The sequence below is a fragment of the Salvia splendens genome, chromosome 5 (genome assembly GCF_004379255.2).
Source record: "Salvia splendens isolate huo1 chromosome 5, SspV2, whole genome shotgun sequence".
NCBI lineage: Eukaryota > Viridiplantae > Streptophyta > Magnoliopsida > Lamiales > Lamiaceae > Salvia > Salvia splendens.
This window is the reverse complement of record NC_056036.1, coordinates 6,704,887-6,717,951: the sequence shown is the minus strand read 5'-3', so window position 1 is coordinate 6,717,951 and position 13,065 is coordinate 6,704,887. Positions and strand designations below refer to the sequence as shown.

Here is a 13,065-nt window from a genome sequence, read left to right as displayed (position 1 = left end):
ACCAGGTGACCTCCAAAGCTCTTTTCTAACCATATCTTACCAAATACTAATATCTACCCTTTTCAAACCAATATAGTTAATATCTACTCTTTTCAAAGTAATATGTTGTGGTGTCCTATTGTGGTGTAGATTTGTTAGAAAATAACATACGATTCACTAATCTTTTGTTAAGGTATTGTTAGTTGAACTTAGAGCATCTCCAAGGGGAGAAGGTATATAAAAAATGTATATTATATATTTACATTCTTAAAAAAGAGAAATATACTCTTCTAAAAAGTAACGCGTTATAAAGTGAAAATGTATATAGAAAGGTAAATTAATTTTTAAAAATAAAATAATAATACAAAATGTATTAAAAAATATAAAGTGTAATACCTTCTCAAATACCTTTCCCCTTGGAAAATGGTTTTTCATGAAAAGAAGGCAAATATGGTAGTTATAAGATTTTACCTCTCCATTGATGGGAAGGTAAAGATACCTCTTCAAATTGAGAAAAAGTATAATACCTTCTCAAATACCTCTCCCATTGGAGAATGATTTTTCATTAAAAAAAAGATAAATATGGTAGTTATATTAGTTTACCTCTCCATTTACCTTTCCCCTTAGAGATGCTCTTACTATGTGGCTCTTCTCACCTTTTCTTTTCACTTTCTTGTGACAGGCAAGTGTTAGATGCAAAATTAAGGTTACATGATGCTGCAAAAAATGGTGATATATTTAAAACAGTTCCATCTTTATTCTATATTATCCGCAATAAAATAGTACTAAAAATATTTTACCAAAAATAAAGAGAAGAACTAAAATAAGATAAACATAAAAGATAACATAACATAGTTTAGAAAACATGTAAATCATAAAACTGATAGAGAATACAATTCATTACCTACAAATAAAATCATAAAGGCGATGGGGTGATGATATACAACTTGGAAAATTTCTTCATTGAAATTATACTTTTAATTAAAGGAATTCAAATTTATAGAAGATTTTTAACGTTTGGAATTCTATGAATGGCTTTTAGTCATCCTAATGTCCATTTTTTTTCATATCACGTTGCTGATGTAATTGCAAAATTTATAGGCCCTTTTAATCACACATTTGTTGTTTTATGTAACTGCAAAATTTATAGGCCCTTTTAATCACACGTTTTTAACCATCATATAGTTTTTATTATTTTTTAACATTAATATAATTTTTAAAATAAAATGGCATTCTGGTACATTTTGACAAAACTCTCCTTATATGTATAGATTAAAATTTCTACCTAGAATTCTCTATTCAAAAAAGATGTTCGGAATATTCTAGAATCCGACCAGACGACTTCAGAATCTTATCACATTATTTCTTCCTTTTTGAAGCCATGCAATTCACAATTATTTCATCTACATTTCTTACACCTTATTAATTACTCCTATTCCATTATTTTGCTTTTTTCCATCCATATAAAAAAATATTAGCAGAAAATAGAAAAGGCAAGGAGGTATTGTTATTACACGTACAGAGATAAAATTTTGTCAAAGATATGCAATTTAAGTTGCATCATCATTAGTCATTACAGTATACATAATCCCATTTCAAGAGAGAGGACTAAAAGTAGACTAGTGGTGCAATAGTATTCATTCTCCCATCCAATTTCCATAACCATTTAGTGGTTCAATTCAGTTACAAAAAGCTATGTCTCTCCTTTCTCATCACCTCTCTCTCTTGCAATGGTTAAAAAAGCAATCCCCTTTATTTACTCCATGGCAATCCTGCCATGCACAAAGCTGCTTCATCACAGATTCACACAGAGAGAGAGAATCCACATATTTTGTTTTTGGTGATCATTGCTTGAAATCAAGAGAGAGAAAGAGAGCTATGGGCCCTCAAAAGGCTGCAAGGAGAAATGAGTGGAACTGAAACACCAAACAGTAATACTACTATACATACTATACTACTCTACTCTCCTCTCTCTTGATTCATTTAATCCTTTGCAGAGATGCCCATTTTTTCTTGCTTTTGAGAATGCATTTTGTACTTGAATTTCTATGACCCTTTGTGTTTTCACCCTTCAAAATATGATAATCATAATATCTAGCGGTTTAATCACTCTTTTGCAAGAAAAAGCAACTCACTTTTTTCTTAGATATGGGTTTTCTCTGAATCTCTGAAATTTACCAGTTTCTTGAAATTTGGGTTCTTTTTTTCTCTTCTTCATGCAAGCAAAAACAGCTCACTTTTTGGGCATCTTTTTATTCTTTGCTACATTGTGTTTTTGTTGGTGGGGTTTTGTGAAGTCTGAAATTTGAAGTTTGAAGTACTACTCTTTCTCTTTTGTTTTTTTACTGCAAGAGATATTCTGTTCTTTTCTCATGGTTATTTTAGCTTATTCTACTACTTTAATCTTTCTCGTAAAAAGGTAAAAGGGTAAAAAAGCTTGGACTTAAAAGATTTTCAGGTGTTCTTTTTTCTTTTTAAATTCTTCTGCAAATTTACATTATTTGAGGGAGGAACTGATCAGTGTAGAAATCAAACTTCAAAGCTTCCATTTTTATGTCTGCTTCTTACACCCACCTATTAAAAAATCATACTACTATAGTAGTATTTCTCTGAAAACCTTGTAGTAGTATTTTTTTAGCAAACACACTGCCATCTGTTCTTGCAATAATTCCTCTTCGAAGATAACAGGTTTGTCTTACTATTGCCTTTTCTTGTTGTCATGAAATCATATTTGGATTGCTATTTTTTCGTGTGTGTGGTTGAGCTTTTGTTCTAACTTCTACTTAATTGATTTCTTACCTATATGCTTTTTTTTTCATACATAGTTACATGTACATGCTTGTTGAGAGTGGAAAAAGCAGATATTGTGCTTGATTATAATGCCTGTTTTGTACATGCTTCTGCAATGATGCTATTTGACATTTCCAGTTTTGGTTTTAGTTTTTGTCTTGAATTCTAGAAATGCTTCTTCAAAACTAATGTTTGAAATTTCTATAGCATTAGAATATTTAATATTGTAGTTTGATATATCAGCATAGAAATGTTGACACTGGCTTGTGTTTGTTTAATGAAGCTATATTGCTATTCACATTCGGTTTAAAATTTTTGAAATTGCTTCCTCAAAACTAATGTTTGATATATCTAACATTTTTGCATTTCTCTTTCTCTTGCGTGTTATGTTGGAAAGAAGTGGCCTTATCAATATGCAAACAGATGAAACTGTTGGCGGATTCGGGCTGCCTCCGACTTACATAGTCGGAGATGCCATGAACAAGCTTTCTGGCCAGCTAACGAGTCGTGTTGCCACAGCAAGCGATGCTCTCTGTCCCAATAATATCCTATCAGCAAACCGAGCCATGAGTTTCTCCTCGTTCCCCCAAATCAGCCCGTTCCATGGGGCTGATCGGTTTTTAGAGGCCATTCCTCTCCCTAATCTATCCATTGGCACCTTCCCTTATACCTCCATTGACAATCATCAGGAAAAGGTTGCAATTCGGGGATGTCCTCAAAACATGAGATATAGTGCTGTGATGAACGGCCTAGATGCCGTCGGTCCCTCCCTCGATCCAATACCCCATGGCTACGGAGGCCTACCTTTCGCTCCTGAGCTCACTGGGATGGTAGTTGGAAGAACTAGCCTCCCACCACCGGCCCAACCAGCTCGTAGCTGCAACTCAAGGGAATGGCCGGTGATGGAGCAAGTAGGGTTCGGTTCCCACAGCCAAGACTCGTCTCAGTATAGCAACAAGCTATCTCTGAGTCTCGTGACATCAAAGCCTTCCATTCTACAGGGGCACTCAACACCACAGGAGCAGTGCTTGGAGATATGCTGCTCCAATGGTGTGACTAGCTACTCGTTGCCCGAGCATACTTCTTCCAGCAGCAAGAACCAATCATCAGGCTCCAAACCTCTCCAACTTCCACCATTTCTGTCAGGATCAAGGTTTCTCGAGGCCCTGCAAGAAATACTCGCTGCAATAGCTTGCTATGCACTAGAGAACATCGAAGATGTTGGAATAAACGTCTCGTATTCTTCAATAAGCTCCTCCAACGAGATTGAAGTGGATCAAGCGTTTGTGTTTCAAATGCAAGAAACAAGCCTAGAAGCAAAGAGAAAGCATCTCCTATCTCTACTGCAAATGGTATATACATACCTACTTAGCCCCATTATATTGATTCCATTGTGTATAGTCTTTAAAAATGTTTATATTCTCTTGTTTCGTCTTCAGGTTGATGACCAATACAGCCAATGCCTCGATGAAATCCACACGGTCACCTCTGCATTTCATGCTGTGACGGAGCTAGAACCTAATCTGCACGCTCGTTTTGCTCTTCCCACAATCTCGTTCATGTACAAGAGCCTCCGGGAGAGGATCAGCAACCACATTCTTGCAATCGGAGCTCATCTCAAGGAGGGAGTAACGCGAGAAAACAAGTCATTCGAGGCATGCTTCATCCAGAAGCAATGGGCTCTGCAGCAGCTTAGCAAGAGAGATCATCAACTGTGGAGGCCTCAACGAGGCCTCCCGGAAACATCTGTCTCCGTTTTGAGGACATGGATGTTTCAGAACTTCCTCCACCCGTAACACCCGTTTTCTTGCCTATGGTCCTACTTCACTTATATAGGCGAATTCCATCGGAAATCTGACCACAACACCCATGTATGTCTTGATTTTGCAGGTATCCAAAGGACTCGGAGAAGCACTTGCTTGCTTTGAAAAGTGGCCTAACTAGGAATCAGGTATGGAAAAGCTCCTACATATTGAAGTTAAGCCTTTTCAAATCTGGAGTACAGAATCTAAATCTGGATAATTGTTGACTTCATTTGGACGTAAGCTCTCGTGTTCAGAGTTCAAGCTCGACTCGTTTACTATACTATCTCTGCAGGTGTCGAACTGGTTTATAAACGCTCGTGTCCGGCTATGGAAGCCAATGATAGAGGAAATGTGTGCAGAAATGAACAGAAGAAAAGGACGGGAGGAAGACGAAGAAATGGAAGGCAACCACAGAAACCAAATGCGCTTTGAAACTAGGAGATTTACAAGGGATTGATAAAGGTGTATATTTATATATATATGTGTATTTTATATGTATTTCTTGTCACAATGCTCTGAGCATTTCCTGCTTTATAATCATTGCATTATATTGTATGGTGATATATCATTACAACGTATACTGAAACTCCAAAATGGGATCCAGGTGAAAATCAAGAAAATTGGATATTTGGAAGTGTTTTGTATAATCCATTCTCTCCAATGTATGGGAATGCAATTCTTGATGAAAGTGATGTTATAATTGAAGGATTGAAAGAATATACATATTCATCATACATTCATGAGACTTTCACACCTTTCTTAAAGTTAAAAGCAATGCTCAATTTTCAATGTGTATCAAATTAAATGACACATAATGAAGTATTCTTACTTGAAATTAATACAGAGTACAGACACGACCAATGAAGGTTCTCACTAGTTGTTGACGTATATCACAAAAGAGTATAAATCCCAAACAACTTTAAAAAGTAAAAAGTGAGTTTTAGCAAGGGAACAGATACCGGTGACACCTGATTACGTCTCTCCCTCGCGATGGAATTTATTTTCGAGAAAGCTACAATTGATTCCATATAACCTTGCACAAGCCCGCATCCACAGATGCAAACTGAAGCTGTGTGCTTATTTGGTCCACCAGTGATAGAAATCTCTACGCCTGTTGATCTTCTTCTGCAGCTGGAGTAGTCCATAGAGGAGGGCCTCGGCAGTGGGTGGACAGCCAGGTACGTAGATGTCAACGGGGACAATCCTATCACAACCTCGGACAACAGAGTACGAGTAGTGGTAGTAACCACCACCGTTTGCACAGCTTCCCATAGAGATTACCCACCGTGGCTCAGGCATCTGGTCATAGACTCTGTATGGACAATTAGCACAAGTGGCCAATAGATTTTAATCTTTACAATTATAAGACACCATCGAGTATATCACACTCAACAAAAATTAAGATATGCAGAAAATAGACCATATATCAAAAGTTCAACATAACTGCACATCTCTAATCACGCAGGACAAGAGAGTGTAATTATAAGAAGATTTAGACTGATTATTTTTGTAATAAGACCGCTGATCCTATTTGGGTCGAAATAGGTCTCAAGACTAGAATGGTTGAGTTTTGAATGTGTAACTGCCTGACCGTGACAAGTCTTAACTCTTAAGACTAACTCAAAGTGAGCGATGCCTTAGACTCAAAAGGGCTTAAGTCACATGACTGAAGCTTGAGCCAGCTCGAGCAGCATCGATCAAGATCACCTGTGGCATAGGCTTGTATTAAAAATTCCACATGTTGGATTTGAACCTATGTGGGCGAAGCCATCATATTTTAGTCATGCAGCTCGTACCCAATCATCACTCCATAACATCCAACATTCCAATTTGATAACCAGTTTTCTGTAAAACTAAAATAACAACTTAACAAAATAATTTGCAATCTATGGGATGGAGTAATGGGTGGTCCTAAATCATGAGTCTTCGGGTTGAGGATGCAAAACCTTTACAGGTGTTGAATCAGCCTTGAAAGTTGAGAAGTCAAATAAGACATAGGATCTTAGGGTTCTAAATAGCCTAATAAGGTCCCCACAGCACTCTTTGAGCACTTAGTTAGAGTGTAACAGAGATATATACTAGAGGCACTGCACAAATCAGATAAAATATCAGACAGCTCCCAACCCATTAACCAAACGAAAAGGGTCAATCCAATATCATGTAAATATACAAAGGGAAAGAAGATGACGAATAGAGTTCCAACTTCAAGCGGAGCGTGAGCTGCCCCCATCCCCCTAAAGATTATATCATCCTTAATATCAAAGCAAAGAAACCTACGTCCTAAGTGACCAAATACTAGCATCAACCAACGGATATAGATAAAATATTAGATTCATCTAACAGTCAAATGTATTCCATTGCTACTAACTGCCACCTTGCAACATATACTATCCCCCATTTCTTGCAAAAGCACTGCTCCATGCCTTTTGCAATCCATTATATTGCTTAAAAACAGAATGCAGTATTTTCAAAATATTTTTCACTTCTCTGAACCACATTAAGAGAACGGCACAACATGTGAGATTTACCCAGAGAGTTTTTGATTAAGTGCTATTCACAACTTAATCCCCCAAAACTAAACAAGTTCCAACTTTCCTGGGTCTATTACAAACATCACCATTTTCTTGGAACAAGCTTTGTGCAAAATAAACAGTGATAATCCACATCTCCTCATAATCAATAGAGCTATGCAATGGGTATCGCTGACTATAGAGGCGATTTAAGGTCATTACTTCAACAAACTCGGAAAGGGGAAATGGTGTAGACGCAGAAAATAGCTAAATCCGTATTAACAATCATGAATCAAACTTAGCAACATCAATAAAAAGAAAAAGTAATAGCATGTCAGCAAAACGCATATACACGAACATATCAAATGTTTCGCCAATTAAATTGGGGGAAACCCCTTCGATCACAGAAACCTTACTTGCGGAGCGCAGGGGCCATTTTATTGGTGAGAGTGCCGGCGACAATCATGCAATCGGACTGCCTAGGGCTCGGCCGGAATATAATCCCAAAGCGATCCAAATCGTAGCGCGCGGCGCCGGTGTGCATCATCTCCACGGCGCAGCAGGCCAGGCCGAACGTCATCGGCCAGATGGAGCCGCGGCGGACATAGTTCATGAGATCATCGACCTTCGAGATCACGAATTCCGCCGCCTTGGACATCCCCGGGGGCGAGGAGCCCGTCGGTGGGAGGGAGGGCGAGTACGGCGTCGGCGTGGAGGAGGAAGCTGCGGCGAGAGCGGGGGTGGTGGTGTGGATCGAAGCTAGGGCTGCGCGGTGGTTAAACGGCGCCGTCCGAGGGAGTAGACGAGCTGCATTTCTTGCTAATTGAGCCATTTTTCCCCTTTCCTTGGTGCACCCGTTCTTCCGATTTGAATATGTATAGAAATAAATTGAGGAAGATGGATTTGAGAAATTTCAGGGATTAAATCTAGGATTAAATTCGTTGATATACGTGAATTTTTAAGAATATGTGTTTTTGTTTTCTTTTTTATATAAAAATAATAGGAGTGCTACATTTATGAATTGATCAAAATAACCATATAAAATTTAAATCTCAATTCTTTAATTCTTCTATACTTATGGCATGCTGGCAAAATAAAACTTTGTAATTACTTGTATAATACAAAACATTCAGAAATGTATAGATACATATCTATATCTAGGTATTACGGGCCATGAAAGAGAATTGGAAATTGCGACGAGAAAGATTAATGAGGATCACATATGCCATTTCTTATGGAGTAGGAAATGGCATACGTGATCTCAAGTGCTTTACAAGTCCTTGTTTTTCTCTATAGCCCACCTTGGCCCGACAGATTCAACATAAAAAAGAGCTGATATGTATCTTTCCAAATTCATCGGATTGCAATCTACCTCTATTAATGAATCCAAAATAGAAATTTTATCTCCTTGATGCCCTTTTCTTCCAACGCTCTTTCAATTCTTTGTCTATTTCAATCAGAATATACTTTTCTTCCAACGCTCTTCAAGCAAATCACTGACATCTGCAAAGATTTCATCCGGTGAGTGTTTATCAACAGTTTCAGAAATATTTCCAGCATGACATTAATTTCTAGAAAGTGGATATATTTTTATTGGACATGGGAGTACTTCTTTTCCGAAATCCCTGAGATGATTTGGCTTATATTAAATATATTTGTTCATCACCTATTTAGTTTCCCCAACTTCGTATCATGCTTCTTAACCAATACTTACTCATCTCTCCGTCACATAAAAATAAAAATTCTGAGAATGATACGAGTTTTAATATGGAACTATAAGTATGAGATAGTAAGAAAAAAATAATTGGAGTATTTTTAGTGAAAATGGAGTCCACCTCATAAAAGAGAAAAACTTGTTAAAAATAGAAGTGAATTAATTTTATAAGACAATCCAAAATAGAAAAAACAAAGTTTATTTTTATAGGATATAGAAAGTATTTATTAAAATCAAAACAATAGTCGAATCAAGTCAGTACATAGTTCAATTGGTCATAATGTGAATCAAATCTAAATACAAAGTATATTTATTAGAGCATCCACAATAGGAATAGCTCAGCAATAGCTCAGCCATAGCATAGCCACAAACTCCTTCTGCCACATCATAAATAGCCCAGCAATAGCCTAGCCACATCATAAATAGCTCAGCCAAATCAATAGCCACATCACTAATAACAATTATATAAAAATGAAATAATTAACAATCACACAATATACGGAATAATTTACGAGACATATACGAGAAACATTAATAATACTATTAAAATTTTAAAAAGTACAATAATTAAAAAAAAGTACAATAATTTAAAAAATTACAATAATTAACAAAAAAGTACAATAATTCACTCCTCTGCTCCGTCGTCGTCTCCTCCGTCGTTGTCGGCACCATCGCCTCCTCCGCCTCCGTCGCCGCCGCCGCCTCTACTCCCGGCGGCTTCCCTCCGTGCCGCCTCCAAATCCTCCTGCATGCTCAGGAGCAATGTTTGAAGCAAACTCTTCTCCACGGGGTCCACCGCCGCCAGCCATTCGGCCATCGTCTTGACCATCTGAGCGCACGTTTGTTGAAGCACGAAGAATTTGAGATCCGCTGTGGATTGGCCAAGGGGGATGCCGACTGGACCTCCTGGGAACCCCCGGCGACCCCCCTCGCCTCCCGTTGAGCCCGCCTGTGCCCAACCGGGCGAGTTCGACGAGCGAACGAACAAGGGGTCGGTACCTTCTGGGCCGTCTCGGGGAGGTCGTGGGAACCACCGCTGCTGCCGTTGAAATCATTGGTATAGTTCAGTCGTTGCTTCTTCGGCCAGCCAACGTCGACACGTACTCGGAACTTCTCGGAGTCGTTCAGCACAAGATAGCAGTTCCAGTAGGTGAAGTCCTTATACACCCCCTTCAGGGGGGAGGCTTTCTCCGCTATCCTCCTGTAGTCTTCCTCCGTTTGGCCACTGCTCATCATGCGGAGGGCGTTGGTGTACAAGCCCGAAAATCGGGAGACCGCAACCCTGATTCGGTCCCACCCCTTCCGGCAATCCTCCCCGGTGCATCGTCTCCCCTCCGGGCAAAACCTCTGGTAGGCTGCTGCTATCTTGCCCCACAAGTTGACGATCCTCTGGTTGTTCGAAACGAGAGGATCGTCGCAAACACTCACCCACGCCTTGGCCAGCGCGACGTTCTCCGCGTCCGTCCACCTCCTCCGTACCGAGCTGTCGTCCTCACCCGGCTGCGAGGACTCGCCGACCCTCTTCCCCTTGTTTTTCTTCTTTGAGGCGCCACGACCCCGCCCTGCGCCCCCCGTTTGAACGGGAGCATCCGGAACACCGAGAAGATCTAACCCCAATTCATCGAAGGAGAAAGTGTCAAATTGGGGCAACGGCTGCGCCTCCGTTGGGGTCGATGTGTGCGACGAACCAGTCGAAAAATCGAAACTGGGGCGATAGACGTCCCCCGGCGTCCCCTGTGTCGCCGGGGATCCCCCCGTCGCCGGTACCCCCGGCGTCCCCTGCGTCGCCTGTATCCCCCCGGGCATCATCTGCATCCCGGGTGCCCACCCCGGCATCATCTGGGCACTGGGTGCCCACCCCGACATCGCCTGAAACCCCCCCGGCGGACTCCCCCCGGCTGGCATCCCGGGCATCATCTGCTGCCACGGGTACATGTTGTAGTGTGGTGGCATCTGACTCCATCCACTTCCCACGGGGACCGGGGGAGTTTGAGCTTGAGACCCGCTACTCCCTGAAGTAGGCTCATTGTTGAGATCCATTTACCGTTGTTGATCTTGTACAGAAATTTAGATAGAGAGAGTACTCGTTAAAACAAGTGGTGCGAATGAAAATGATGTGCAAGGCCCGTATATATAGTGTTTCGGAAAAAAAAAATTTCGCGTTAGGCGGTGCGCTAGGCGATCCGGACGCTGCAATAGCGCCGAGCGGATCGCCCAGCGCACCGCCTAGCGCCACGGAACCGCCGAGCGCTAGGCGGTTTTTAAATCCGAAAACCGCTAGGCGGTTGTAATAGATAGCCTAGAGCACCGCCTAGCGCCGACGCTCGGCTAAGCGGTGCGCTAGGCGCTATTGTGGATGCTCTTACTACGTAGTCAAACACTATATATCCTAAAAAAACAACTCACTATTTTTTCGTCATTTCCAACAAATATAATCCCTTCTTAGGTGGGAAAAATAGGGCAATCATACACTTATGGAGTAATTAAAATGAATTAAAATGTGGAGATGGCACCTCCACCGAGATGACTGACGAAAGCGTTAGGTTGACCGGCGACATTTCATATGTGGGTGATTTGCCCCCCGCCCGCCCGCCCGCCCCCATCTCATACTCCTGGCCATTCATCCATTCTTGCTATGGGCCACAAACATTGCTTTTTATTTCGGAGTAAAATATTTGAAAGAAGTATAGCATCTGAGAAAAAGTATAGAGAAAATGAAAAAATAAATGGAATAATAGAGAAAAGTACTTATAAAACAAATGAAACTGCAGTTAATTGGAATCAACTCGGGCATACGCCTATCGCTTAGCTGCTTCCTACCGCTGCGCCAAAGCATGTTTTTGGAAATTATTTCATTGAAATAGTATATAAATACGAACGATATTTGGGGATACGGTTGTACCCCCTTGTTCTACATTGGCACCGCCAGTGGCCACAAATCCACACTAGATCAAAGCGAAAATGTCGTTGGTTTGGGAAGCTTCCTCAATTGAGAACGTCAGTGGTGAACGACGATATATGAATTGAGCCTGAGCCTGAGCCTAGCATTTAACATTTTTGGAATGTAGTGAGGGGATGATTATGTTGAGGACAATGAGGATTTGAACCGCATGTCAAAAATAATCCCTCTAATGGAATCAAGTAATGCCCTTCATTCTATTTGTCAATTGTGGCTGATTGTTGGTCTAGGGTTTAGGAGGGATGTGATGTTTTGTTAATCAACACTAATATTACAAGTGGACTGTGTTATTAAATATAGTTAAAAATAAATGTATCATAGTAGTCTTGAGTAATGCAATTAAAACTTCAAATACTATCTAGACCACAGTTTCTATAACCATGAAACATGATTTAAAAAAAATAAAGATAACAAAATATAATTTAATAAATAACGAAATTTAAGACGATGATTTCATTGACTCTTTAACAGCTCAATTATAAATTTAACATTCGAATCGAACAGAAATTTGTCAAAAATTTTCAAACAGACTGAAACTATCCGAAAAAATTAACTTAGATTTTAAATTTCAATTTACTCGGACCGGATATTATTCAAGTTGGGCTATTTTGTTTAAGTTTAAGCACTAGAAATAGAAGTGTAGGGAAAGAAGCTTATATAGGATACTTCATGGGCGCCGTATGTAAATAAGCCCAAAGTAATGTCCCTTGCAGAAAATACCTAAAATCAAAATTTCATTTATGCCCTAATCTTCCACTATATATATTCCCAATCCCACACATTCACTGTGAAATTCATCTCACTCAACCTCAGTGGCGGCCGAATCGTCTATTATTTAGCTTTATTGTTTAAGATTTTTAATGGTGAGTTATCAATTCACTGATTATTATCATGCTTTCTGAATCTCTTCGATTCGTCGTTTTGTTTGGCGATGGCTCCATTTCGAGTCAGCAGCAGGTGCCTATTTCCTGTGGCAACCCGTCTGCCGCTTGGAGCCTAAATTAATTCACCCGGTTTGAAGATCCATAAAACCCTAATTTTTCAGTTGTTTTTTGATACAATAAACCGGTTTCATTTTCCAAATCATCGATTCTTTTGTTTTAGTTTTTCCTAATTTGGATTGGAAAAAGGCATTTCAGTCAGACACGGGTTGTTTGTATTGAATTTCAACGACAAACCACCTTTTGCACAGTGCCGAGATTCAGCTACCTATCACGATTGGAGATGAGCTCTTTATTTCACAGCTTTTCTTCAAATTTGCGGTAGCTAAATTTTTTCATATCGATTTCAATTCCTAGTTTTTGATTA

General features: G+C 39.8%; 2 protein-coding genes across 5 annotated transcripts; one reads left to right on the top strand and one right to left on the bottom strand.

Moving 5' to 3' along the window:
* Positions 1-1,609: 1,609 nt before the first annotated feature.
* Positions 1,610-5,152, top strand: LOC121804915 (homeobox protein ATH1-like). Of its 4 annotated transcripts, none has more exons than XM_042204626.1 (5): positions 1,610-1,910; positions 3,167-4,121; positions 4,209-4,561; positions 4,660-4,720; positions 4,867-5,152. In XM_042204626.1, exons 2-5 carry the CDS (start codon positions 3,183-3,185, stop codon positions 5,029-5,031), a joined length of 1,518 nt encoding a protein of 505 aa, XP_042060560.1. In that variant the 5' UTR covers positions 1,610-1,910; positions 3,167-3,182; the 3' UTR covers positions 5,032-5,152. The 4 variants fall into 4 exon arrangements, with proteins under 4 accessions (XP_042060560.1, XP_042060559.1, XP_042060558.1 ...); XM_042204625.1 differs by having other exon boundaries at positions 1,610-2,667; positions 3,170-4,121; XM_042204624.1 differs by having other exon boundaries at positions 1,610-2,667.
* Positions 5,153-5,333: 181 nt separating this feature from the next.
* On the bottom strand, positions 5,334-8,044 carry LOC121804916 (NADH dehydrogenase [ubiquinone] iron-sulfur protein 7, mitochondrial-like). The gene is made up of 2 exons (XM_042204627.1): positions 7,501-8,044; positions 5,334-5,886 (listed from the first exon to the last, which is right to left on the bottom strand). The coding sequence occupies exons 1-2, from the start codon at positions 7,914-7,916 to the stop codon at positions 5,652-5,654; spliced, it is 651 nt and encodes a 216-aa protein (XP_042060561.1). The 5' UTR covers positions 7,917-8,044; the 3' UTR covers positions 5,334-5,651.
* Positions 8,045-13,065: the final 5,021 nt, after the last annotated feature.

Coding starts and splice junctions, on each gene's coding strand:
- LOC121804915 (XM_042204623.1), top strand. CDS start 3,108: ATGTTTGATATATCTAACATTTTTGCATTTCTCTTTCTCTTGCGTGTT. Junction 4,562..4,659: donor TTTCAGAACTTCCTCCACCC/GTAACACCCGTT, acceptor TTGATTTTGCAG/GTATCCAAAGGACTCGGAGA. Junction 4,721..4,866: donor GTGGCCTAACTAGGAATCAG/GTATGGAAAAGC, acceptor CTATCTCTGCAG/GTGTCGAACTGGTTTATAAA.
- LOC121804916 (XM_042204627.1), bottom strand. CDS start 7,916: ATGGCTCAATTAGCAAGAAATGCAGCTCGTCTACTCCCTCGGACGGCG. Junction 5,887..7,500: donor ATGGCCCCTGCGCTCCGCAA/GTAAGGTTTCTG, acceptor TTGTCCATACAG/AGTCTATGACCAGATGCCTG.